The sequence below is a fragment of the Lacerta agilis genome, chromosome 14 (genome assembly GCF_009819535.1).
Source record: "Lacerta agilis isolate rLacAgi1 chromosome 14, rLacAgi1.pri, whole genome shotgun sequence".
NCBI classification, from domain to species: domain Eukaryota; kingdom Metazoa; phylum Chordata; class Lepidosauria; order Squamata; family Lacertidae; genus Lacerta; species Lacerta agilis.
In genome coordinates, this window is record NC_046325.1 from 20,986,751 (window position 1) to 21,012,603 (window position 25,853).

The window sequence follows — 25,853 nt, forward strand, 5'->3', positions numbered from 1 at the left end:
TTTCTCGCTTGAGCAAAAATTGAGCCGGGTTGTATCATCATTCCCTCCAGATTCCTAAAGTGCCTTGTTTTGTGTTTAATTGTTTTTATTAAAGATTTCCTTGGGTTCCAAAAGTGCATACAGCATCTCTGCATTCTGTTCATAGAGTCTTTTGCACAGATCAGTTATATTCGATGTGAGACGACACTAATGTCATAGACAGTCTAACTTGCCTTGTTCTGTTGCATCCTGAACCTGTCTGGGCCAGAATGTTGCCTTGCACACAAACTCCACTGCATCTCAGGTCAGTGGCGGAGCTTCATACTCTGGCACCGGGGGGGCCACAGAGCAGGTGGGGGCGGCGCTGGCATGCATCCCGAGGGTGTGGCACGCTGCCCGCAGGGGTGTGGCACACCGCCTGTGGGGGTGTGGCACCCAGCACAGGCAGGGGGAGAACCACGATAGCACCCCACCGGGATCACGCTGCCGGGGGCGGTGCGCTCCCCCTGCACTTCTCTTCCTCCGCCAGTGTCTCAGGTCCTTCTGGATAAACAGGGCTCAAATCTCCCCGCTTCTGATTCATTCATAGCTATGCTGGCATGGATTGACATAAGGGACATCATTGGCGGAGCTGGAGAAGCATAGGGTTAATCACAATGCTGGGGTGTCTGTTGTGTGGGAATGTATCACTTGCTATTATCAACATCATTGGGTTTTATTTGTACATCTCATTGGCTTTTTACAGTTGTATTCTCAACAATTAATAAACATACATTTTTTTCTAAAAGGAAGATGACACTTTCAGGAGCCCTTTTATAGACTCAGGCACAGCTGCTGTTGTGTAACAAGAAGTGAAGAGTCAGCCCTGCTCCGTCACTCCTCGTTCTTTTTTTTGGCTTCATTGCAGGTCCCATGTAGGCAAGTGTATTTTCAAGCCCTCTTACAAATGTGCGAACCTGTTTAGTGGCTATGCCTGCATGGATTGATATAAGGGACATCATTGGAGGAGCTGGAGAAGAAGCACCGGGTTAATCACAATGCTGGGGTGTCTGTTGTGTGGAAATGTATCACTTGCTATTATCATAATCATTGACTAATAATAATAATAATAATACATAATGTATTCCCATACAAACAGACACCAAAGCTTTGTGTTCATTTGTGCTGCCCGAAAGCCTATTTTAGGGTGCAAACCCTTCCCTTTTTTCCTATTTTCATGACTATAGTAGCAAGGGGGAAATGGGGTACAATTATTTTATTATAAAATTTATATCCAGCTCTTCAGTCTAGATATGTAGAACTCTCCTAGCAGTTTTAGTCAGGGCTCTTTTTTTCAGACGGAACTCAGTTTTGGCACCTGTCAGGTGGGCGCCATTATAAGAGAACAAGGAAGGTGTTCATGGTAAGTTCCAGCACCTCTTTTTCTAGAAAAATTGCACTGAGTATAATTATGTTAAAATAGGTGTTGTGTAGCTTTTACATGTTTCCTATCTCAGGGCTTCTCAACACTTCCTTTTGTCCCACTGCTTCCTCCTAGGTAAAGCCACTCTTTAGTACTTAATTGGAGCAAACAGCAATTCGAGTTTAACCCAAATTGCCATTTGTTCTGATCTATCATTAAAAGAGCAGGTTTTGCATGGGAGAAGAGTGGGGCAGATGGTTTTAATTATTTAGATAAAGCAACACCAGGCTGCCATATTAAGTGTGTCCTCTTAAGAACAGGTCCTGGATGGGGGTGAGTGAGCATCCTTACGGGCTTGTCTTTGGGCACAGGAAATGCAGTGTTTAAGTGGGAGAATATAATATGATATTAAGTGTCATGTGGAACCTCCATTTTTAATTGCACTTCCAGCTGGTAGCGGAACAGCAGTGCCTCAGCAGGGCAAAAGGGCCCAGGAGAAGGAGAGTCAAGAGGAGAGCAGGGCTGGCACTTGAGAGACGGGCACCACCACTGGAGGGGGTGTTCTTTGCCATGGTGCGTTGAATCCAGTCCACGTAGGAGGTGACCCGGGTGTGGACTCCAGGGCGGTTGGGCTGCGAACAACCCAACCCAAAGCTCACCACTCCAGCCAGGAACCAAGTGTCGTTCAGCTTGCAGGACAGAGGCCCCCCAGAGTCACCCTGGAAGGAGAAAGTCGTTAGGAAATGGGGACACTCAAGCAAAGAAAATCGAGCATTCAAATATGTTAAGCCAGGGCTGCACATATGAGGAGCCTTATGAGGAACGGTTGAAGGAGCTGGGTATGTTTAGCCCAGGGAAGAGGAGACTGAGAGGAGATATGATAGCCATTTTCAAATATCTAAAGGGCTGTCACATGGAAGAGGGAGCAAGCTTGTTTTCTCTTGTTCTGGAGGGTGGGACTCGAACCAATGGCAACAAGTTACAAGAAAGGAGATTCTGATTAGACACCAGGAAAAGAACTTTCTGACAGTAAGAGCTGTTTGACAATGGAATAGATTTGCTAGAGAGGTTGTGAACCCTCCTTCATTGGAGGTTTCTCAGTAGAGATTGGATGGGCATCTGTCATGGATGCTTTAGTTGAGATTTCTGCATTGCAGGAGGTGGGACTTGATGACCCTTGAGGTCTCTTCCAACTCTACAGTTCTAACTACATGTTTAACCTGAGGTGAAGGACAAGACGACACCTTGTGCCCATTCCATGTACAGAAACCAACTGGACTTGCAGTTGAATCTTACTCCAACATTAGTGACAGGATATCATCCTCCACAGCACCTGAGCGCAACCCCTCACTGTCCAATGGATGGCACATTGACCAGCACTTGAGCTTCTCAGTTAACAGATCCTTGCCTCATGTTTATGCCAAACTTATTTCTCTGTAACCAATAAAAAGTTGTGGCATTAATTTATCTCAACATCTGGCTTTTGGCTGTTGGCTACTTGTCCCCTCCCTACTTTACTGTGCTTGGGCCTGCAAGGGCAGCACAGAAAACCTACTGCTTCTTAATTACTGTAAGGGGAGCAGCTCCATCCTGTCTTGCAGCTTACTAATGAAAACCTACCACAACAAAGATGGGTGAGTGCATACTAATCCTAAAAAAATGAAAAGGAGGGGTGGAAATTATTAATAATGGTGTCATTTGAAGCATAAAAGCCAATGTGTTGCAGTGGAGCTAGTGTGCTGGGATTTATCTAGGGCAACTCAAGTTCAAAGATCTGCTCAGCATTGCAGCTACCTGGCTGACCCCTGGGCAAGTCGCCTCCCTCCCCTGAACTGACAGGTGTCTTGTGCAGATAAAACTGACAAAGGGGGCAAGGCCTACATAAACTTCCTGGAGGAAGGGATTAGTTACACGTGTAATAAATGGGATTTAAAAGAAAAAAAAGAAATGCAGCGTCAGCCAGAAATAGAGTATTCCAACTGCCATCAAGTTGCCTATCTGAAAGAAGACCTGAGCAGCCCTGTCCTCTTGGCCCTAACATTGTCTTCTTGCTCTCTTCCCAGATCTCTCTTTCCCTTCCACCCTCCCCATCCCTTTTTCCTTGTGTGTTATGTCTTTTGGATTCTAATCCTGAGAGCAGGGACTGCCCTACTACTTGGCTAAAGGATGAGGTCTCAATTCTTTAAATAAATAAGGACTGGCTTAATGAGGGGTGATCTGAGAGCAAACATAACACATACTAACAGCATTCTTTTACACACAAACCCACGCACCCCCACCATCGGAATACACAAATATGGGATCTTCTGCCCTTGATCCATTGGCTGGTTGACAAATCTTACCTGGCAGGAGTCCTTCTTTCCTTCCGGGTACCCAGCGCAGATCATGTCATCATAGATCAGCTTGTAGCCCTTTGGCACAGTGTCAGTGTCAGAACTGGAGTCATTGTGGTACATTTGGTCACACTTGTCAACGTCTAGGATTGGTACCTCCAGCTCCTGCAGGATCCGAGTGAGGAAGGGGGCTGGTACAAGAAAAGTGAGATGTTGGGCATATATTCAACAGCACTTCCAGATTAGCTCTGTTGCTGACATCCTTCCTTGCCTGATTCAGAGCACAGCTCTGTCCAGCTGATCACCTTTGGATACAATCCAAGTGAGACATCACTTCCCCAAGAAGTTCTTAAATGATTCTGTACATATAAGAGTTCGACCAGAAGGACTCCCTGAACCCCAGGGTGGGGAATCTTATTCCCCCCAAGGGCCACATTCCCTTTGAGGCCACCTCCAAGATGGCGAGAGGGAACACATGCAAAAGTGGGCAGAGGGTGCAAAGCTGAATTTTCCCTTTGTATGGCAGGCTAGTTTCTTCAAACTGAAACATCCCTCTCTAGCCTGCACTCAGGCAAGTAAGAAGCATTAACAAAGTCTGAGAACATATTCCAGCCAGGCAATAACACTAAAGGAAAGTGCAATGCAGGGAAGGTGAAGGCTGTGACTCCAGAGGGCATGTGGCTGGGGTGGGTCCTGAGAGCCAGACAGAGATATCTGGGCTGTATGTACACTGACCTGTTTAATGTTATTTCCCCCTATTAGAACGATATTAGATTTGTCATTCTACAACGTCACAGGGCATCCTTGTTACTGTAATTAAAATGTTTCTTCCCTCTTTTTTGGTCAAATGTAAGTACAGTGGTACTTCTGGTTGCGAACAGGATCCGTTCTGGAGCCCCGTTCGCAACCTGAAAGGTCCACAACCTGAAGCGCCATGTCTGCGCATGTGTGTGGTGTGCTTCTGTGCATGCTCGTGACGTCATTTTGTGCTTCTGCGCATGTGTGCGCACCGAAATCTGGAAGTAACCTGTTCCAGTACTTCTGGGTTCGGCACGTTCATAACCTGTAGCGAACGCAACTAGCAGCGAACGCAACCCGAGGTATGACTGTAATACCCGGCCACACCATTTTCCCAAACGCTGTTTCTTTCCCTGCTGCTGGTTGCTCTGCTCCACCCTCTGGTGTCACATTTTAATCCTCCCTCCGTGTCCTTTGTTATCTGCACATACAGCAGATCTGTCACTGATATAGCAGCATAAAACAATTAAAGAGTAATCAATAAAAAAGATGAGGCAATAATGCACTATGAACGTAAAAAGTACAACATTATGTGTCCATCTACATTATCAAAACAATTCCTTAACCCTTCCTTAACGTTAAAAACCATGAGTGTAGATCCGACCCTGGAGGACAACATTTGTCACCTTGAGGTTCCCTATATGTGAAATCGCCCCTCCCCCTTACAAAAAGCAATTTGTCAATATCCAACTGCCAAAAAGAGTAGGTGTCCTGGCCCCTAGTTCCACCTTCTTGGTTATGATTTTACAATTGAGACTATTACATTTTGTTCATCCAGTTTCCTGTTTCAAAACTAGTTCCTAACACATCCTGCACTCCCCGCTCTGTTCCATCCAATAATCCTCCACCACCAGCAGCCAACCTCCGAAGCAACACCACCTCCTATAAATACACCCCGGAATGAGCAGATTCATGCTTACCTTCTGGGTAGAGGTCACCCCAGCCAGTGACCCAGCATGACATCCCCACAGGGAAGGAATCGGGGTCTGAAGCATTGGGCAAGCAGATGGGCAAAATGGTCCGAGAGAAATTCACCGGCTCCTCCAGCCGTACCAGTGCAATGTCAGCACTGAGCCCATCTCCAGCATAATACGGGTGCACTATGATCTGGCTAACAGCAGCTGGGACCATGGTGTGTGCTGGTTTGGGGAGCTCATATTCTCCCAGGTGAATTCGGTACCGGAATGGATTCAGCGACCTGTGGTGGGAGTCAAGGAAAAAATCAGTGCCATCTGCAGGGAGAAGGCCTGAGCTTGATGCATTCCTCAGTTAAGAGGTTACTTTGTTAAGCCTTTGGAAAGACACTACTGTTCAGCCTAATCCATCTCACATGTGGTTGTGAGGCTAGGATGGATTAATAATAGCAAAAACAAAAAAACAAAAATAAAGCTCATACCAATAACAAACTTAATTGGTCTCTAAAGTGCTACTTGAAGGGGGGGATTATTTTGTTTCAACTACGGCAGACCAACATGGCTACAACAGTTACAGGTAGGTAGCCGTGTTGTCAAAACAAAACATAGTCAAAACAAAATAAAATAAAAAAATTCTTTCCAGTAGCACCTTAGAGACCAACTAAGTTTGTTCTTGGTATGAGCTTTTGTGTGCATGCACACTTCTTCAGATACACTGAAATGGAAGTCACCAGACCCTTAAATATAGTGAGGGGGTGGGGAGGGGTATTACTCAGAAGGGTGGTGGGAATGGGTGATCAGCTGATAACGACTGCAATTTTTACAGGGTCTTACAGGGAAAGGCAAGGGGTAAGATGGCTAAAGATAGCTTTGTCATGTATAATGAGATAAGAATCCAATGTCTTTGTTCAGACCAGGTTTCTCCATGGTTTTAAGTTTGGTGATTAGTTGCAATTCAGCCACTTCTCTTTCCAGTCTATTTCTGAAATTCCTTTGTATAATAGTAAAACACTTTATATGCTGGAAAACATTTATGCCTGCTTGATCCCAGTCAAGTTGACTCAGAACCAAGTCCCAATGATTTCAGTGAGATTTACTTGCAAATAAATGTGTAGAGATTCGGCTGAAAATGAAACAATTGCTTATTTGTTTGTTTATATATTGCCCACCCTGCACCCTATGGTCCCAGGGTGGGTCGCAACATTAAAACACAATATTATAAACAGTTTGAAACAACTTACAATCACAAAAATAAGGTGGGTCCTTATGATATATGGTCTTTATGAGTATGGTAATTCACCAGTCAAAGGTGTATTCAATGAGTGCATGTTTTTTTTTTTTTGAAGAACTTGAAGAGTACTTAGCATTCATAAAATGCTTTATAAAAGCGCTTTGCATACATTCTCCCAGTAAAGCTTAAAACAACCCTTTGAGGTAGACAAGAGGCCAAGGCTGAGGGAATCACTGGCTTATCCATCAAGTTCTTAGCTAAATTGATATTTGGACTGCTTGTCTTAGCAGCTGCTTGAACCATTACACCACAACATATAAAGCATAAGCCTAAGAACCATTTAAACACCAAACAATCAAGGAAAAGTTGATCCGGTTTGGCAGCATGGTAGAGATAACTCTGTACTTTGTTGACGTACTATATAACAACAATTTGCACTTGATACTGTTTACTTACTCAGTAATTAACATCAGTGCTGCACAGCCACCTCTTTTTTGCTGCCCATAGAAACCAGCATTTTTTTTCAAGATACGAGTACTGGCACCTCAATTCTTTTTTTACTGAGCACTGATTAAAAGAGATCCTCATAACCAATCCCAGAAACTGTTTCTTATCAGAAACAATATTTCTGGTTCACAAAAGATTGCAGGCTGGATCCAGCTTTGGTCTTGCCTAGGGTAAAGCCATTCAAATCAACGGGACATAAGAAAGTAAGTCCTACTGGTTTCAATTTGGAAATCCCAGCTTACAAATTATTGTGCCATTTTGGTATTTGGCAACATGCGGTTGGGCCACTGACCCTGACCCCGATTCTGTCTGTCTCTCCTTCCATCTAGTACTGAATCAAATTGTGAACCCATCCCTTTGTAAAAGACAAAAGACATTTTCTACTCACCCTTCAAAACAATGAGCAGCTGTCACCACCCACTGGGGTGAGATGAGGCTTCCACCACACACATGTAGCCTGTTTTCTCGTATGCTGACCTGCCATGGCCATTCACCTTCCTCGGCCTTCTGCCCCCCAACGATCCGAGGGGAGTGCACTATGGGTCGGCCACAGGCTGCAGGAAAAACAGATGGAAGAGCAGAGGTGTGAACCCCACCGCGTAAATGTGTTCATTGCCACTCCATATCACATGCAAGCCACACAATGTTGCCTTGAAATATTATTTCAAATATCTGAAGAAGTGTGCATGCACATGTAAGCTAATACCAAGAACAAACTTAGTTGGTCTCTAAGGTGCTACTGGAAGGATTTTTTATTTTATTTTGTTTTGTTTTCACTACGGCAGACCAACATGGCTACCTACCTGTAACTGAAATATTATTGCCATTTTTCAAGCAGCATTGGGGAACCTCCAGGACATGGGAATAGCACAGGTCCCCCTTTGGCCTGTCAGGTCGTTCCCCGCAACCACACCCACCTGTCCCACACCTGCTGTCATACTTTACCTTGAGTGTGGGACAGGTAAGCATGCTGCTACCAAAGAGCAATTGGAAATTTTAAGTGAGCTCCTGGTTGTTCCTTTGTCAATGGGGCTCCCTGTTGGTGCCTTTAAATTTTAAAGGGTAGGTATTTTAAAGGGTAGGTATGTTGTTGGATGCATTAAACCCATGTTCACACATACACACAACAAGATCAGGTGTTTCTTGGGAACTGCAAACCAACCAAAGTAAAGGGGAGGCATTGCCAATTGGCACAGAATTCTTAATCCCCAATCAGTGATGGCATCAGGGCAGGACGTCTGGGTGAGCAGCGCAGTCCCACTTCACTATGTCAAGACTAACCCCCTGGACTTTGGAGCAGAAGCCCAGCCCCAGCCCTAAGCAGGTGAGGTCTCTGATCACAGTGGGGCTGGCTTAGCAATTTTTGATGTAACTGAGGTCATACACATTATCATCTGAAGAGGGGGCCCCGCATAAGACCTTTAAGTCATCAGTCTAAAAATTAGCTACCGCACCAGTGCCATTGATGAGAGAATGATAAGATAGAATGCATTTTTCACATACAGTGGTACCTCGGGTTAAGTACTTAATTCGTTCTGGAAGTCCGTTCTTCACCTGAAATGTACTTAACCTGAAGCACCACTTTAGCTAATGGGACCTCCTGCTGCCGCTGCACCGCCAGAGCACGATTTCTGTTCTTAAGCGGAGTTCTTAACCTGAAGCGTACTTAACCCGAGGTACCACTGTATATATTTTTTCCAAAATTTAATCAGAATAACCTTGCAGACGTGCAATTCTTTTTCACTTCAGGTAATGAAACACTGTTGGCAAAGCCAAATCAATCATAATGTGTATATAGCACAACAATTAGACAGATATGAGTAGTAATATCTGCAATTAGATATGAGTAGTGATATCTGTAATTAGATAGATATTGGATGAGCGGAAAGAGGAACAGATGAAGGAAGAGTGCAAGGAAGAGGGAGAGAGAAAGCTAGACAAACATAGAGGAAAATGAATGTGTGTGCATGGGAAAGAATGGGGGAATTAATGAACAGGAAGAATTTTATATATAGATGAAAAATGTTGTAGAAGTATGAGTATGAGGTAAAGGTAAAGGTAAAGGACACCAGGATGGTTAAGTCCAGTCAAAGACGACTATAGGGTGTGTGCTTATCTCGCTTCAGGCTGAGGGAGCTGATGTTTGTCCGCAGACAGCTTTCCGGGTCATGTGGCCAACATGACTAAACTGCTTCTGGCTCAACAGAAGACTGTGATGGAAACCATACCACATGGAAACGCCGTTTACCTTCCCACCACAGCAGTACCTATTTATCTACAGTGGTACCTCGGGTTAAGTACTTGATTCATTCTGGAGGTCCGTTCTTAACCTGAAACTGTTCTTAACCTGAGGTACCACTTTAGCTATTGAGGCCTCCCGCTGCCACCGCGCTGCCAGCACTTGATTTCTGTTCTCATCCTGAAGCAAAGTTCTTAACCCGAGGTACTATTTCTGGGTTAGCAAAATCTGTAACCTGAAGCGTCTGTAACCTGAAGTGTCTGTAACCCGAGGTACCCTGTACTTACACTGGCATGCTTTCGAACTGCTAGGTTGGCAGGAGCTGGGACAGAGCAACGGGAGCTTATCCCATCACGGGGATTCGAACCACCAACCTTCTGATCGGCAAGCCCAAGAGGCTCAGTGGTTTAGACCACAGTGCCACCCACATCCCATGTTTATGAGTGATGGACAGATGGATGGATTGGAGATGGAATAAATGACCATGGGTCCAATCATTATATTTACAATGCACACAAAAACATTTTAAACGTTGCCTCTCTGCACCAGTTGGGAACCACATACAGTAGTAATGTAGGCGGATGTTTTTAGTCACTGTTCCATAGCTATGGAATTCTCTTCCGCTGGGGACTCACCATAACCAGAGCCCAAGCATCCTCCAGAAGATGTTTTAATAAGGCAATTTTATCTGATTGTTTGGAATCCTCTTCCGCTGGGGACTCACTGTAAACAGAACCCGAGCATCTTACAGAAGGTGTTTTAATAAGGCAATTTTGTCTGGTTGTTTGGTACAAGTCTTTCATGTCTTAAATTTTTACACATGTTGGCACCTGTCCAAAGTCTAAAGGGCAGGGTGGTTTCTGACTGCAAGTAATTAACGCAAAACAAATTATGCAAAACACAAAACAAAATCATGGCTGTTGTGGGAAAAGACAGAGAGAGAGAGAGAGAGATGTGGAAGGTACGTGGGCGAATAGGTGTAGACTGAATCATTTAATGGAGGTGTGCGGTAAATATTAGATCACACACAGTGTCAGGTATGTAAATAAGGGGATTTCATAGGAAAATACGGGTGATTAGGAGCTCATGGGGAAAACATATTCTACTTCTCCCATTGGGTATTATATGTGCTCTCAGACATATTCACCTAATGCACCCATAAGCTACACAACATCCACACACAACCCCTCCTGATTCCCCTTCTGTTTATGGGAGGGGTGTGTGTGTGTGTGTGTGTGTGTGTGAGAGAGAGAGAGAGAGAGAGAGAGAGAGAGAGAGAGAGAGAGAGAGATGGGTCTCCATGGAGGAAAACCAATTGTATGTGGATGGTGAGGAACCCAGTGCAGAGTTTCAACCTGTTTTCTTATGCATATGTTTCCTTCCCATTGTTTAGAATGAAGTACATGCAACTATGCTAACTGGTGGAGCTGGGATGCTAGTTGCCATTGACTGTATCCACCATAGTCTTCCCTTTTAAAAAGTAGAGAGAGAGAAAAAAAATGAGGAGGAGATTCGGGTAGTTAGGAATATCCCTGTTGATACTAGATAAAGTTTTCCAGAACTCTTCATCAGGCAAGAGTCATTACACAAAGCAGGGAAGGAGGTTAGGGGGGGAGAAGAAGAAAACAGGTGCTTTTTCCCCAGGGGGTACTCAACGGTACACAGTACTGGCACCTCTTTTTGTTGTTAAAAAGTGTGACACTTACTGTAACAACTTCATAGTGAGTACCTATTTTTCTAGGGGGGGAAACACTGAATAAAACATAATAATAAATATGTTTATATGCTATATTTTATTTATAATTTGTTCTTCTCTTGATGTAACCTGCCCCACCACCTTAAATGAAGTGTGTGTCGAGGGAAAGAGATCTGTACACATAATGTTTTACAGACTACAGAAAGGCTAGTCCTTGCCCCAAGGAGCTTAGAATATATAATTCAACAGAGGGAAAACAGAAGAAGGCAAAAGAACTAGAACCAAAGGTCAATAGGGATAAACCATGTGACTGTTTTAAGTTGTACATCACTTTCTACATGACCCTTAACTTTTCTATCCCCTCCCAACCCAAGCGAGTTACCATCCTATTATTAGGTCTGACTATTCTTTTCTCACCTTTTTGAGCTGCAGCGTTTTCAGCACCTGTAAAAAGAAGAAGAAAATATGCAGTCAGAAGAGCAGAGAAAGAGACTATGGGCTTCAGAAGACAGAGTGCTCAAACAGTCAGGCTTTGCGTTGACTCACCAAGCACATTTCTATAATGAGCACATGGGAAAGCCAAGCCTGGCCAGTGGAGAAAATGTGGCTGTGTCTGGAGCATAGCATGTCCAGGCTAAGAAAAGCTACAGAGGAGTGCCTAAATGAGATTTCTTGTTCAGCAATGCAATGGATCTGTTTCTAAGGTGAGATAACCAGCAACTTCAATCTCCACAGCATTCCATTACAGAAATGCGAGCAGAAAGGTAACTCAAAACTCCCCCAGGACCTGCAGAGGTACAAACTGTTTCTGTCCAGCTGAATGTTTTTTACCAGAATATCATACGATAGAAGGAAAATCCAAAATGTTGAGCATTTAATGGCTATGAGGCAGAAAATCAAGATCCCTCCTGATTCCAAACTCTAGGGTACACCCGAGTGTGCACGACGCACGCACACACCTCCCAGATTTAGGATTGCTCCCTGTATTCTGGCTGGGCTCCTGGTTTGCAAACTACATGGCAGACAGAAATCATACAGACGAAATCTTCTGCGTCATGATGCCTCCTTACCTGAAGAAAAGCTACACCTGTTGAACTTTTGCCAGCTGTGTAGTAGATAAAAAGGCACAGTAGCCCCAAAAGGATAATTTGTTTTAAACTGTTTTTCGTAATGAATTTTAAATTGCTTCCACCCTCCCTGGGACCGTATAGTGAAAGGCAAGTAATAAATCAAATTAATAATATTAATGATAACAACAACAACCATATTTAGAACTGATAATATAATTTAGACTTCCCAGCTCCCAGACTGCCCTGGTCTAACCCACTGGGGGGATCTTCATCTAACCCCCATCTTCAGACAGAACCCAGGAGTCCAATCTCCTAAGTCCCTTCTTGTGACCCATTGTCCTCTCAAATCATCCTTGCTCCCCAATCACTCTACCTCCCCATTAGACACACACACACACACACACACACACACACACATTCCCCTCCCATAGAACCCAGGCTTTTTCCTCCCAAAGGCAGGAACTGAAGGGCCAGGCAAGCAGGCAATCTTCTTCAGGCAAAAGACCAAGGACTCTTCCCACCTGTGACATGTACAAACACATCCCTCCCGGCCACCACTCACCTCTCAGCAGCAGAAGCAGCAGAAGCAGAAGCTGAGAGCAGCAAAGACTCTGCATGGTCCAGCAGCAGCTGCCCTGATGCCAACCAGAGAAGGGAGAGCAGAAAAAAGTGTGCTGTGCTGGGATGCTGAGGCCACGTGCCCCTTTGACAGGAATGGTACACAGGAGAGAGAAAAGGAGCAGCCTCTTGGCATCCCAGGTACCAGGGAAGCTGCCAAAGAGGTGGATCTGACCTGTTAGGTATTGTCCTCCACACTCCACCCACAGCTACTCAGTAGGGCCAGCCCAGCTGCCTACTCAGCAGGAAGACAAGCTATCCTAACCACAGCAATCCCCATATCCATCTCTCTGGAAATGGAGAAGAGGCAGGTGGATTTCGAGAAATCTGAAAAGGGTATGTATATAGAACTGCAAGAAGCAAAGGAGAACTGGGGTTCACCTCTGCTTACAGTTGCACATGGGACAGAAAACTTCCACTGGCACAGTTTGTCATTAAGGGTGTGTGTGTGAGAGAGAGAGAAATCTGCACATGAAATTTCCCCTTCAAGAAATACACAGACTTAATTTGTTTCCAAACACAATTCTAAGTACTCAGCTTGAAAGGCCTTTCTATGGCTTGGGAACCGGGTACCTGAGGGAGTTTATGTTATGTTGTGTCATTTTAACACATTTTATTAATTTGTTTCCAAGTTGATATCAAATGTTACAGGAAAATAAAACAAACAATAGTATTGTTCATTATAAAGAAACATTCATGCTTATGTGAAAACTACTTTTTTTGGTTAATATTTTTTATTAGTTTTCAATTACAATAATCCAATAATAGCCTCATTATAACAATGGCAAATTATAATACAATTCCTAATACAAATCATTCAAATACCACCAAATTATATAATTTAGGTGGGCACCCCCGTGTGCTAGAATAGATGGTTTGATTATTTATTTTGTTCCTGTGTTCCCAAATCTTATTGATTTCCATTACATTCCCATCTTAATAGTAATCCCTTATACAACTGCTGCAATAGTTACTGGTAAGTGAAAACTACTTTTAATATGATAAAATCCATTCTAGTTATGCAACCCCTGAGTTTACATTCTATGTCCTATTAAATGTGATGGGGGGCTTAATAATTTTTGTTTTACTATGTATTTTTTGTTCTTATTTTATATTTTTATGTTGTGGTCTTTGGATGAAGGTGGTATACAAATTTTAATAATAATAATAATAATAATAATAATAATAATAATAATAATAATAATAATAATAATAATAATAATAATACAAAATTAGACATCAAATAAACCTACAACGGTGGCCAAAATTGTAGAAACTTTTAGGGAAAGTTGTATTTCTAAAGTTTGATAGCTTTTAACATCAGTCTATTTTTGAATAATGAGATAAAATTATACATCATTAGAAAGATAATTTAATGCTGAATATAATGCAGCAAGCTGTGTTGAATAGCCCTGTAGCAGATCCAACCACTTATCACCAATTAAGTGGATGCGGAAAAAGCATTCGATAATCTGTCATGGAGGTTTATGACGTATACGATCCAACAAATGGAAATGGGGAACAAATACTGCAATGGCATCAAAGCAATTTATAAGAAGCAAAAAGCTAAAATTATTATAAATGGGGATATCTCCCAGGAGTGCGAGATTAACAAAGGGACAAGGCAGGGATGCCCGTTGTCACCGCTAATATTTATCTTGACTATGGAAATACTAAATAATCAAATAAGAAAAGACAAGAATATCAAAGGAATTCGTTTGGGGGAGAACTGCTATAAATTAAAGGCTTTCGCGGATGACCTGATAATAACCACTGAAGAGCCAATAGAGAGCTTGGCAAAAGTCTTAGATATCATGCAGGAATTTGGCAGAGTCTCTGGCTTTAAACTGAATTACAATAAAACCAAATTATTAGTTAAAAATATCCCAACAAAGGAGAAGGATAAAATTGCAGAGGTAACGCGACTTAAAATATACCCTAGAATCAAGTATCTGGGAATATGGTTAACGGACAAAAATATCAACCTCTTTGAAGACAACTACAAGAGCTGCTGGGAAGGGATTAAAAAAGATCTTTTACTATGGAATAAATTAAAGCTCTCATTTTTGGGAAGGATAGCCACAATTAAACTAAATATTTTACCTAAGCTGCTCTTTCTATTCCAGACTATCCCAATAATTGGGAAAACAACATGTGTAGAGGAGTGGCAGAAGGAGTTATCAAAATTCGTATGGGCGGGTAAGAGACCAAGGATAAAACATAAAGTTCTTACAGATAGGAAAGATCGGGGTGGATTTGGTCTCCCTGATCTAAAATTATATTACGAGGCCGTATGCATGATATGGCTAAAGGAGTGGTTCTTACTCCGTGATAACGAATTGTTGGACCTAGAAGGCTATGACCTCCGGTTTGGATGGCACGCATACTTACAGTATGGAAAGTATGCTGTGCATAAAAATTTCACAACCCACATACTCAGGAATGCACTATTTAAAACCTGGGAGAAATATAAAAGGCTATTAGAACCTAAAACTCCAAAATGGATATCACCCCTCGAGGCAAAAGCAGTTAAAAGAAGAAACATGAAAACCAATTGGCTTACATATAATACTTTATTAATTGAGGACAAGGGAGAGATCAGGTTAAGGAAATATGAGGATATAAAAGATCAAATGGGGGTGGTGGCTGGATTACCATCAATTGTACGGAGTGTTCCAGCAAGATAAAAAGGTAGGATTTTCTAAGGAACCAACAAAGTTAGAGGTGGAGGTTATAAACAACAATTATAAGACAATTTCAAAAAGTTACCAGCTTCTACTTGAGTGGGAGTTTATGGAGGAGACAGTAAAATCGTCTATGGTGAGATGGGCTCAAGATATCGGACGAACGATAATGATGAACGAATGGGAACATCTATGGAAAGTTAATATGAACTTTACAGCTTCGTCAAATATAAAAGAAAACATGATGAAAGTCCAACATAGATGGTACTTAACACCTTTAAGACTGTCAAAAATCTATAAAGGAGTTATTAGTGCGTGCTGGAGATGTGGGGAGAGTAATGGAGGTCTGTTCCATATGTGGTGGACATGCCAGAAAATAAAAACATTCTGGGGCCTCATTCATGAAGAGCTTAAAAAAATGTTAGGAATTAATTTCCAAAAAAACCCAGAAATTATGCTATTAAGTATAATTGATAAAGAAATACCAAACAAACTAAGAGAGGCCTTCCTGTATGCTACGGCGGCTGCCCGAATTCTAATTGCTAAGAGGTGGAAGGAACAAGAACTACCTTCAATTATAGAATGGCAAAGCAAATTGCAGGAATTTGCTGAAATGGCCCAGATAACAAATAGCTTGAGAGGGGGATCAAAGCAGAAATTCCAAGAAAATTGGGCTAGATATATAATATATGTTAAGAAGTACAGTAGGGGGCAGATACAAATGTCAGCTTTTCAATAACCTGGGGGGGGGGGGGAAGGAAAAAAGAAGAGGGTTATGAAATTAAAACTTGGTACTGGTTGATATTGTAGTGACATAAAATGCTTGTAAAGAGAGGTAAACACAATGGTTACACTCGTAAATAAGAGTTAGTCATATGGATGGGTTCAACAGGAAGTCGACTCAATGTGGAAGTTGTGTTGGTTTCAGTTTTCAAAAAGGGGTGGGTGGGTGGGGAGGGGAGTTCTATTTTTTTTTCTTTTTTCTTTTTTCTTTTTTTCTCTTTATTTCCTTTTTTCTTTCTTTCTCCCTTTTCTTTTTTTTTCTTTTTTTCTTTTTTCTTTCTTTCCATTTCTCCTTCAGCTTTACAAATATGTTCGCAAATGATACAATATGCTGTGTTTGATGTAGATAATTTAAATTATGATAGATCTTAATGGATAAGCGTTAACAACAATAACCAAATTAACAGATGTTTCTCTTTCACTTTATGTTCAAAAGTTTTTACTTTTATCTGTAAATGGAACGTATATGTTATATTTCTTCTTTATTGGCTTACGAAGTATATACTGTAAAGTTTTGTTATATAATGTAATAAAAAATTTTTTTTAAAAAAGAATAGATGGTTTGATTATTTATTTTGTTCCTGTGTTCCCAAATCTTATTGATTTCCATTACATTCCCATCTTAATAGTAATCCCTTATACAACTGCTGCAATAGTTACCGGTAAGTGAAAACTACTTTTAATATGATAAAATCCATTCTAGTTATGCAACCCCTGAGTTTACATTCTATGTCCTATTAAATGTGATGGGGGGCCTAAATAATTTTTGTTTTACTATGTATTTTTTTGTTCTTATTTTATATTTTTATGTTGTGGTCTTTGGATGAAGGGTGGTATACATATTTTAATAATAATAACAATAATAATAATAATAATAATAATAATAATAATAATAATAATAATAATAAAAATAAAAATAAAAATAATAATAATACAAAATTAGACATCAAATAAACCTACAACGGTGGCCAAAATTGTAGAAACTTTTAGGGAAAGTTGTATTTCTAAGGTTTGATAGCTTTTAACATCAGTCTATTTTTGAATAATGACATAAAATTATACATCATTAGAAAGATAATTTAATGCTGAATATAATGCAGCAAGCTGTGTTGAATAGCCCTGTAGCAGATCCAACCACTTATCACCAATTAATAATATGGCAGACTCACCCCGCTAACTGCCCCCTATTAAATATAATGCACATCAATTCTCTGTACACATTTTTACAAATTTGTGTGAGAGGAAACTTTGCGATTCGAGTCTCAGGCAGAAAATGATCAAACAAACAAGCAAAGTTTTATTAAACAAAATAAGTTTGTGAAACAAAGTGGGTCAGGAAATGCGTTCTTTCAGGTAGAAGTTAACATATTTACTTTAACTAGCTATAAGATGTCTCAGGCTTAAACACAGTGTTGCGATACTTCAGTTTCTGTTACATAGTTATGGCAGTTAAATACTTTTAACACCATACAGCTTCCTTCACAGACTAATACCTTGGTTCATGAGTGAGGGGCACTTTTCCTCACTTCCTCACTCTCTAAGCAATCCCAAATTGTATAACAGACTCAGGGGAATCACCTCACCCCTTGTTACTGGGATGGGACGGCCTCGGTCCTGTATACCTGAAGGAGCGTCTCCACCCCCACTGTTCAGCCCAGACACTGAGATTCAGCGCCGAGGGCCTTCTGACGGTTCCCTCACTGCGAGAAGCAAAGCTACAGGGAACCAGGCAGAGGGCCTTCTCGGTAGTGGCGCCAGCCCTGTGGAACACCCTCCCAGCAGAGGTCAAAGAGATAAATAACTATCTGACATTCAGAAAATACCTGAAGGCAGCCCTGTTTAGGGAAGTTTTTAACCTGTGATATTTTAATGTATTTTAATATTTGTTGGAAGCTGCCCAGATTGGCCGGGGAGACCAAACCAGATGGGCAGGGTACAAATAAATTATTATTATTATTATTATTATTATTATTATTATTATTATTATTATTAGAGTCTTCTGGACCTAGAAGAACTCTCCCATCCTGGCTATACTAAGCTAGAGGGTTGTGAGGTGGAGCCCCTCCAGGGACTCAGGCAATTGGTGGGTGCAAAATCAGCTAAAAAATATGTCCATAAATATAAATATTGCTTATTATCTCATAAGAAATGGTTTTAAATAGTGGGTGAATTGAATGGGGGGGGTGGAGGAGAGGCGGAAAGAAGAGCTAATTTGTTTGTGGCTAGGGGGCGCAATCTGAACAGTTCTGTCCAAGGCGCAAGATCATCTAGCTACTGAGAGCCAGGTAGCTTGTATTCCCACAAGTTCTAACTGTCCAGCTTCAGTCACAGCCCTCCCAAAACACTCCTGTCTATATATCTTTCACAGACCCTCAAGACCAGGCATCCCCAAACTGTGGCCCTCCAGATGCTTTGGCCTACAACTCCCATGACCCCTAGCTAACAGGACCAGTGGTCAGGGATGATGGGAATTGTAGTCCAAAACATCTGGAGGGCCAAAGTTTGGGGATGCCTGCTCAAGACGGTCTCCCTATCCAAGCTGTGAGGCTCTGTCCTCTTGTTAAGGATAGTCTCCTCTCAGTATGGATGCTTAACTCAGGACCGGTTCTCCCTCAGTCAGATCCTAGCCTACTCCCTATCTCTCCTCTTAAATCAAGCGCTATCTAACCAACACCCTTACAAACTGCTCCTTTTATACTCTCTCCCAAAGTGCTGTTGCTCCCCCCCCCCTCTGTGGCTAGCTGACTTTGTAAACAATCAGAGAGAGGTGACTCCATCACTCTGACTGGAGTTTCTAAGGGACTGCATCACCAGCCTCTGGTCTGGCTCTGTTGTCCGCCACAAGCCCTGACCTGAATCCAAAAAAAAAATTGTGAGGCAAACAAGAATATTGTGATATATTGACATATCACCATGTTTAGCTGGTGATACTGAAAACCAGTTATTGCCTAGCCCTACTGAGAGCAGACCTGTCGAAATGAATGGAATGAGTACCGTAAATGGAGGCTAATCTACTGCATATTACCCAGATATCTACCTGTACTGTAGTTCCAAATCTATTTTCTGCCCACCTCTGCTCTAGAATTTGAATCTTGGCTGCTGGGTCACAGGTTCTAGGCCTTGGTCTGCCTCTCATTTAGGCCAGAAAAGGTCAGTCACTGTGCGTCAAAATCAGACGGCTAAATTCTTTAGCTCCACAAGAATTCTTTTTTTCTTCTTCTTAAGATTGCAGTTCCTCCAGTTTGTCCTACAGTGAAAGCTCAGCTTCCTCTGGGCTTCTAGTCCACACCCCAGCCCCCATTTGCCTCCCACGGAAGCAAGCGAGAACCCGAACACTGGAAAAGCCGGTTTCCCTGGGATTCCTCTGGTAAACAGCAGTGTAACTGAGATGTCGGTATCCCTGCTGTCAGCCACGCACACTGTAAGGCATGTGAGTCACCACTTAGCACGCTTCCGGAAACTCTCGACATACATTTGTGCAAAAACGTGACCATTGTCTAAGAGAGGAGCATTAAACAATCAGTCTCGTTGTTTCCATTGATGTAAAAATTGAAGTTTGACTTTTGCCGCCCAACTCTCCATGGGACACTTGAGTCCCCTAAGTCCACGATCGGTCAGAGAAGAATGGATGGAGGCAGGATCCAGTGGAAAGCAAGGCAGACATTTATTCTTCTGTTGCAACAGAGATCACTTCCTTCCTTTCAAGGAGGGAGAGACCTAGAACAAAAGTGTGCAGGAACCTTTAAAAGCTTTTGATATGGTGCAACCTCCTTAGCCAAAGACCACCCCAAAATCATAATACATACATCACAGGATGTAGTCTACAGCAGAAATCCTGTCTGCCAGGATACCTGATAATGGTCGCTGATTGCATTACCTGGGCAGCCTGGGCATTATTTTATTTCCTGAATCCAGGTCACAGGGTCACCCTATTCATACACAAATATGCCCTTACAACAGGATTTGTAAGTGAAAAGAATTTGGGATGGCTTTCCCCATTTGCCTCCCTTACTGCAAAGGAATACTTTGAGGTCAAAATGGCTCCTGTATAGTGGTACCTCGGTTCTCGAACATAATCCATTCCAGAAGACCGTTCAACTTCTGAAACATTCAAAAACCAAGGCACAAAGGGCTGGCTGCAAGTTACAGTTGGAAAAATTGAAAAACACACAGCGGAAGCTGTTCAACTTCTGAGGCGCATTCAAAAACGGAAGCAATTACATCTGAGTTTTCGTCGTTCAAAAACCAAAATGTTCAGCTTCTGAGACGCTCAAAAAACCGAGGTACCACTGTACTGCTTCAGACACATGGCTTATATATTTAGATATGTGTGCATTTATGAATATTTGTTCTATATTTCAGACTTTAGAATTCTTATAACTCCATTCTCAATAAAAACTGCACCTTTCTCCAGATATAAGGCATTGCTTAGAACAGAGGCAAGGACTCTTATCTCAACCCCAGGGCCTCATCCCCTCATGGGCAGCCATCTGTGGGCCACAGATTCGTGGTGTGGGAGGCTAGAGGGGAAAGTATACAAAACGTTAACTGTTAATTTTACCTTTGTGCATTGGGTTTTATTCCTGCCACACAAAAGTCGTACACTGTACACTTCTGTCCCAGGCAGGCAAGCAACAGGTATTATCACAGTTCAAGAGCACATTTCAGCCAGACAAAACCACTGCTGGAGGGAGCCGTAGAGCAAGCCTGGTTGAAGGATACAACCTGAGGACAGGGAGGAATCCCAACTGCTAGATAGAGAGGCCTGCATTCATCCCCAGGGCTCCCTGGCTGAGGGTGCTGGGGGCAGCAGGCAATTATTTATTGAAAAAAATATATTATTTCAATGATGCTCAGCAGCTACCGGGGGGGGGGGGGTGAGGAAGAAGGGAAGCCAAGCTTTGAGGTTGGGAAATGATTTCATGCATTTGCTTTCTGAGTGGGCTTATCTAAACACACACACGCTCTCTCTCTCTCTTTCATTTAAACAAAAATGCAGTCCATTTGGGACAAAATCCCTCTGTTATGTACTGAGCTGAATCCTAGAACAATAGGATCCAGAATGCAGCAGTCTGATTGGTCTGCAGGAGCCACCCAATCCAGCTTCAGGTAGAAGTGGATCAGCAACCTGATTGGCCTACAGGAGCAGCCCAGAAGTAGCCAATCACGCAAAAACCATTGTGTAAATAATGTATATATAGCAGACATTTTGGGGAAACAGACCTTCTTCTTCTTCTTCTTTTGCTACTACAAGCTAAATAAAGAGCATGAAATTCACACTCGACTCCGAGTATATTTCACCCTCTTTGCCTTTCTTCCTGCAACTTTGGCCCCTCTGGATAAAACAGCCCAATCCTGCCGCTGCCGCCCCCCCCCCCTACACACACACCATTTTTTCTCCTTTGCAATCTGTATTCTATCCTATATTAACTGTTTTGTGATCCTTTTGGCCAAATTAGTGTGGCATCATGGTCGGAGCATGGGACTAGGAACCGGGAGACCAGGGTTCAACTCCCCACTCAGCCATGAAGCTCACTGGGTGACCTTGGGCCTGTTGCTGCCTCTAAGCCTAACCTACCTCAAAGGGTTGTTGTGGAGATTAAATGAGAAGATGGAGCAGGGGCGTCGCTAGGGGGTGCGGTGGGGGCGGTACGCCCCCGGGCGACAGGGGCCACAAGCGGCGGGTGGGGGCGACAAGCGGCGCCCCTCCTGCCACTCCCCAGGCAACGCCGGTCACCCCGGGAGCAGCAGCGCTGCACGGATGGGGTGCTCCCTCGGCCGTGCGCTGTTGCTCCTGGGGCGACCGGAGCGAGCGGCGGCGCATGGGGGTGACAAGCGGCAGCCCCTCCCGCCATTCCCAAGCGCTGCCGCTCCCTCCGTCACCCCAGGAGCAACAGCGCACGGCCGAGGGAGCACCCCGTCTGTGCAGCGCTGCTGCTCCCGGGGTGACCGGCAGCATGGGGAGTGGCAGGAGGGGCCGGCGCTTGTCAGCCCCACGTGCTGCCGCTGGCTCCGTCCCCCCGGGAGCAGCAGCGCACGGTGTGTGCGGTGCTGCTGCTCCTGGGGCAACGGAGCGAACGGCGGCACGTGGGGGGGACAAGAGGCAGCCCCTCCCACCATTCCCACGCGCTGCCGCTCCCTCCGTCACCCTGGGAGCGGCAGCGCACGGCCCGACGACAGAGTGCGCCTGCACGCGCAGGCGCACTCTGTCATCGGATCGCTGCTTCCACAGCCTCCTTTTGAGCCGGAGAGCTTAAAAGCGAGCTCTTCGGCTTAAAAGAGGGCTGCAGAAGCGGCGCCGGCACCCCCGGAAACGCCCTGGGGGCAGAGCGTCATGACGTCACAATGTGATGTCACGACGCCCCGCCCCCGGGGCGTTTCCTTTGCCGCCCCGGGTACCGCGGAGCCTTACTCCGCCACTGAGATGGAGAACCATGCACAACACCTTGAGCTCCTTGGAGAAATAGGTGGGATATAAATGCAATTTTAAAGAATTTTAAAAAAAATCCCTTTCCCACCATTAAAGATGAATCCATCTTCCTGCAATCTGGTGGGTCTGCTTCCCCCCTCACTTGTTTTATTTTTGAAAAATGGAGGAGTGGACAGCTCTCCCCAGAGCTGAGTAATCCCAGTCCTAGGGTATGGAAAATCTGGTCACAGATGCTCGGTGTTGAGGGACAGGCATGCTACAGATGCTCTGCGTAGTTGCTTGCTGGAAAATATGATAAGGGACTATGTCAGATCAGATGAAGAACTTATCAAGACGGAAGTGCAGTCTTCTGAACTTTGGGCTGTTTTGCCTATGGTAGCTAATCAGGCTAGATCACTGAACCTTATAACTGGTGGACTGGAGACAAAAGTGGTGGCCCCATCATTTGGCAGAGGGAGGCCAACACCGCAGACAGCTGATATTGTGCATTAGAGAAAGGCAATAGGTTTAGTTATTATTGCAGTGTTTGTTTTTTATGGCCAGAGAGATGCTGTACCAATTTCTGCTTATGCAGTTTTCTCCCTTGGGTGCCACAATATACCTTGGCTGGCCTTGGTTAATAACACACCTTGACTTTTGAGCAGAATTAATCAGAAGAATCGGCTTTAGCAGGTTAAGGTTAGTTAAAATTGTTTAGAAGAAATTTTTGTGATAAACAATTTAATTGTAAAAGAGTATTTTAAGATAGTGAGTATAAGATATGATATATATTGGATTAAGCAATCTAAAGAGTATTAGTAAATGTTAATGGAAAAAGATATAAAGCTACCTAAAACGTTTATATGATACTGAAGGCAGTGGAGGGAACAGGGGAAGTCCCCCTAGTAGAGAAGTTAGAAATAAGAAAAGTACAAAGATAGATGTTGGTCAAGGTTTGTATTTGATTTTCTTTGTTTGTTGTTATTGTTATTGTTTTTATATTGTTAATGTTTATTATGTATTGTGGTTTTATTGTGTTTATGTTTATGTAGTGTTTTTTCTTTGTTCTATTGGAAAATAATAAAAAATCTTATAAAAAAAAAATAACACACCTTGACTTGTAGGGGAAGTGCTTACCCCTGCTGCACTCAGATAACAATACACAATGGCCTTGTACTGATAAATAGGAGCCATAAATAATTGCCTGCTGCCCCCAGCACTCTCAGCCAGGGAGCCCTGGGGATGAATGCAGGCCTCTCTATCTAGCAGTTGGGATTCCTCCCTGTCCTCAGGTTGCATCCTTCACCAGGCTTGCTCTACTGCTCCCTCCAGCAGTGGTTTTGTCGGGCTGAAATGTGCTCTTGAACTGTGATAATACCCGTTGCTTCCCTGCCTGGGAGAGAAGTGACTTTTGCGTGGCAGGAATAAAACTGATCTCTCACTACAGGAACTGTTCTCCCCAGGCAAGTGTGACTTAGCAGTCATGAGATAAGCTTGTGGTTTTGCATTAATGCAGTGTCAGGATGGCCGAGTGGTCTAAGGCGCCAGACTCAAGGCAGTGAACAAGCCTTCCTGTGAGTGGATTGGGTGTTCTGGTCTCCATATGGAGGCGTGGGTTCGAATCCCACTTCTGACACTTCCTTTTTTTTCTTTTTTTTTTAGAGCCACTGTGGTGTGTCAGTGAGGGTGTTGAACTGCAACCCAGGAAGACCAGGGTTCAACTTCCCACTCAGCCCGGAAGCTCACTGGGTGACCATGGGGTAGTTACTGTCACTCAGCCTAACCTACCTCACAGGGTTGTTGGGAGGATAAAATGGGGAGTTAGAGAACCATGTTTAATACCCTGAGCTTCTTGAAGGGGAATAAATGTAATTAATAAATTAATAAATAAGATTGGCACTGTTCCACAACTGCCATCCAAACCCCCTACCTAAATACCTGAAGGAGCGTCTCCACCCCCATCATTCAGCCCAGACACTGAGATCCAGCGCTGAGGGCCTTCTGGCAGTTCCCTCACTGCGAGAAGCAAAGCTACAGGGAACCAGGCAGAGGGCCTTCTCGGTAGTGGCACCCGCCCTGTGGAACGCCCTCCCATCACAGGTCAAGGAGATAAATAACTATCTGACATTCAGAAAATACCTGAAGGCAGCCCCGTTTAGGGAAGTTTTTAATCCGTGATATTTTAAATGAATTTTAATATTTGATGGAAGCCGCCCAGACTGGCTGGGGAGACCAAACCAGATGGGCAGGGTACAAATAAATTATTATTATTATTATTATTATTATTATTATTATTATTATTATTATTATTATTATTATTAGAGTCTTCTGGACCTAGAAGAACTCTCCCATCCTGGCTATACTAAGCTAGAGGGTTGTGAGGCAGGGGCCCTCCAGGGACTCAGGCAATTGGTGGGTGCAAACTCAGCTAAAAAATATGTCCATAAACATAAATATTGCTTATTATCTCATAAGAAATGGTTTTAAATAGTGGGTGAATTGAAGGGGGGGTGGAGGAGAGACGGAAAAAAGAAAAATTTATTCATGGCTAGGGGGCGCAATCTGAAAGGTTCTGCGTGGGGCGCGAGATCACCTAGCTACTGAGAGCCAGGTAGCTTGTATTCCCACAAGTTCTACCCAACCTCAAAGCTTGGCTTCCCTTCTTCCTCAAACCCCCCCCCCCTGTAGCTGCTGAGCATCATTGAAATAATATTTTTTTTCCCTAAATAGGAGCCATAAATAATTGCCTGCTGCCCCCAGCACCCTCAGCCAGGGAGCCCTGGGGATGAATGCAGGCCTCTCTATCTAGCAGTTGGGATTCCTCCCTGTCCTCAGGTTGTATCCTTCACCAGGCTTGCTCTACGGCTCCCTCCAGCAGTGCTTTTGTCTGGCTGAAATGTGCTCTTGAACTGTGATAATACCCGTTGCTTGCCTGCCTGGGAGAGAAGTGTACAGTGTACGACTTTTGCGTGGCAGGAATAAAACTGTTCTCTCACTACAGGAACTGTTCTCCCCAGGCAAGTGTGACTTAGCAGTCATGAGATAAGCTTGTGGTTTTGCATTAATGCAGTGTCAGGATGGCCGAGTGGTCTAAGGCGCCAGACTCAAGGCAGTGAACAAGCCTTCCTGTGAGTGGATTGGGTGTTCTGGTCTCCATATGGAGGCGTGGGTTCGAATCCCACTTCTGACA

At 43.5% G+C, this 25,853-nt stretch overlaps 1 protein-coding gene and 2 non-coding genes across 3 annotated transcripts; 2 read left to right on the forward strand and 1 right to left on the reverse strand.

Annotated features, from left to right (window-relative positions):
* Positions 1-1,376: 1,376 nt before the first annotated feature.
* On the reverse strand, positions 1,377-12,786 carry LOC117057633 (serine protease 27-like). The gene is made up of 6 exons (XM_033168474.1): positions 12,732-12,786; positions 11,517-11,543; positions 7,553-7,718; positions 5,433-5,710; positions 3,724-3,905; positions 1,377-2,100 (listed from the first exon to the last, which is right to left on the reverse strand). Exons 1-6 carry the CDS (start codon positions 12,784-12,786, stop codon positions 1,816-1,818), a joined length of 993 nt encoding a protein of 330 aa, XP_033024365.1. The 3' UTR covers positions 1,377-1,815.
* Positions 12,787-24,180: 11,394 nt separating this feature from the next.
* TRNAL-CAA lies at positions 24,181-24,299 on the forward strand. The gene is made up of 2 exons: positions 24,181-24,218; positions 24,254-24,299. It is a non-coding gene; the product is annotated as a tRNA-Leu (tRNA).
* Positions 24,300-25,734: 1,435 nt separating this feature from the next.
* TRNAL-CAA lies at positions 25,735-25,853 on the forward strand. Its single transcript has 2 exons — positions 25,735-25,772; positions 25,808-25,853. It is a non-coding gene; the product is annotated as a tRNA-Leu (tRNA).

What these genes read in the sequence shown, in the direction of transcription:
- LOC117057633 (XM_033168474.1), bottom strand. Translation starts at nt 12,786, where the DNA reads ATGCAGAGTCTTTGCTGCTCTCAGCTTCTGCTTCTGCTGCTTCTGCTG. An exon ending in AAACGCTGCAGCTCAAAAAG is followed by an intron (nt 7,719 to 11,516) that starts GTGAGAAAAGAA and finishes TTTTTCCTGCAG; the next exon opens with CCTGTGGCCGACCCATAGTG. An exon ending in GCTGCTCATTGTTTTGAAGG is followed by an intron (nt 5,711 to 7,552) that starts GTGAGTAGAAAA and finishes CTCCCACCACAG; the next exon opens with GTCGCTGAATCCATTCCGGT.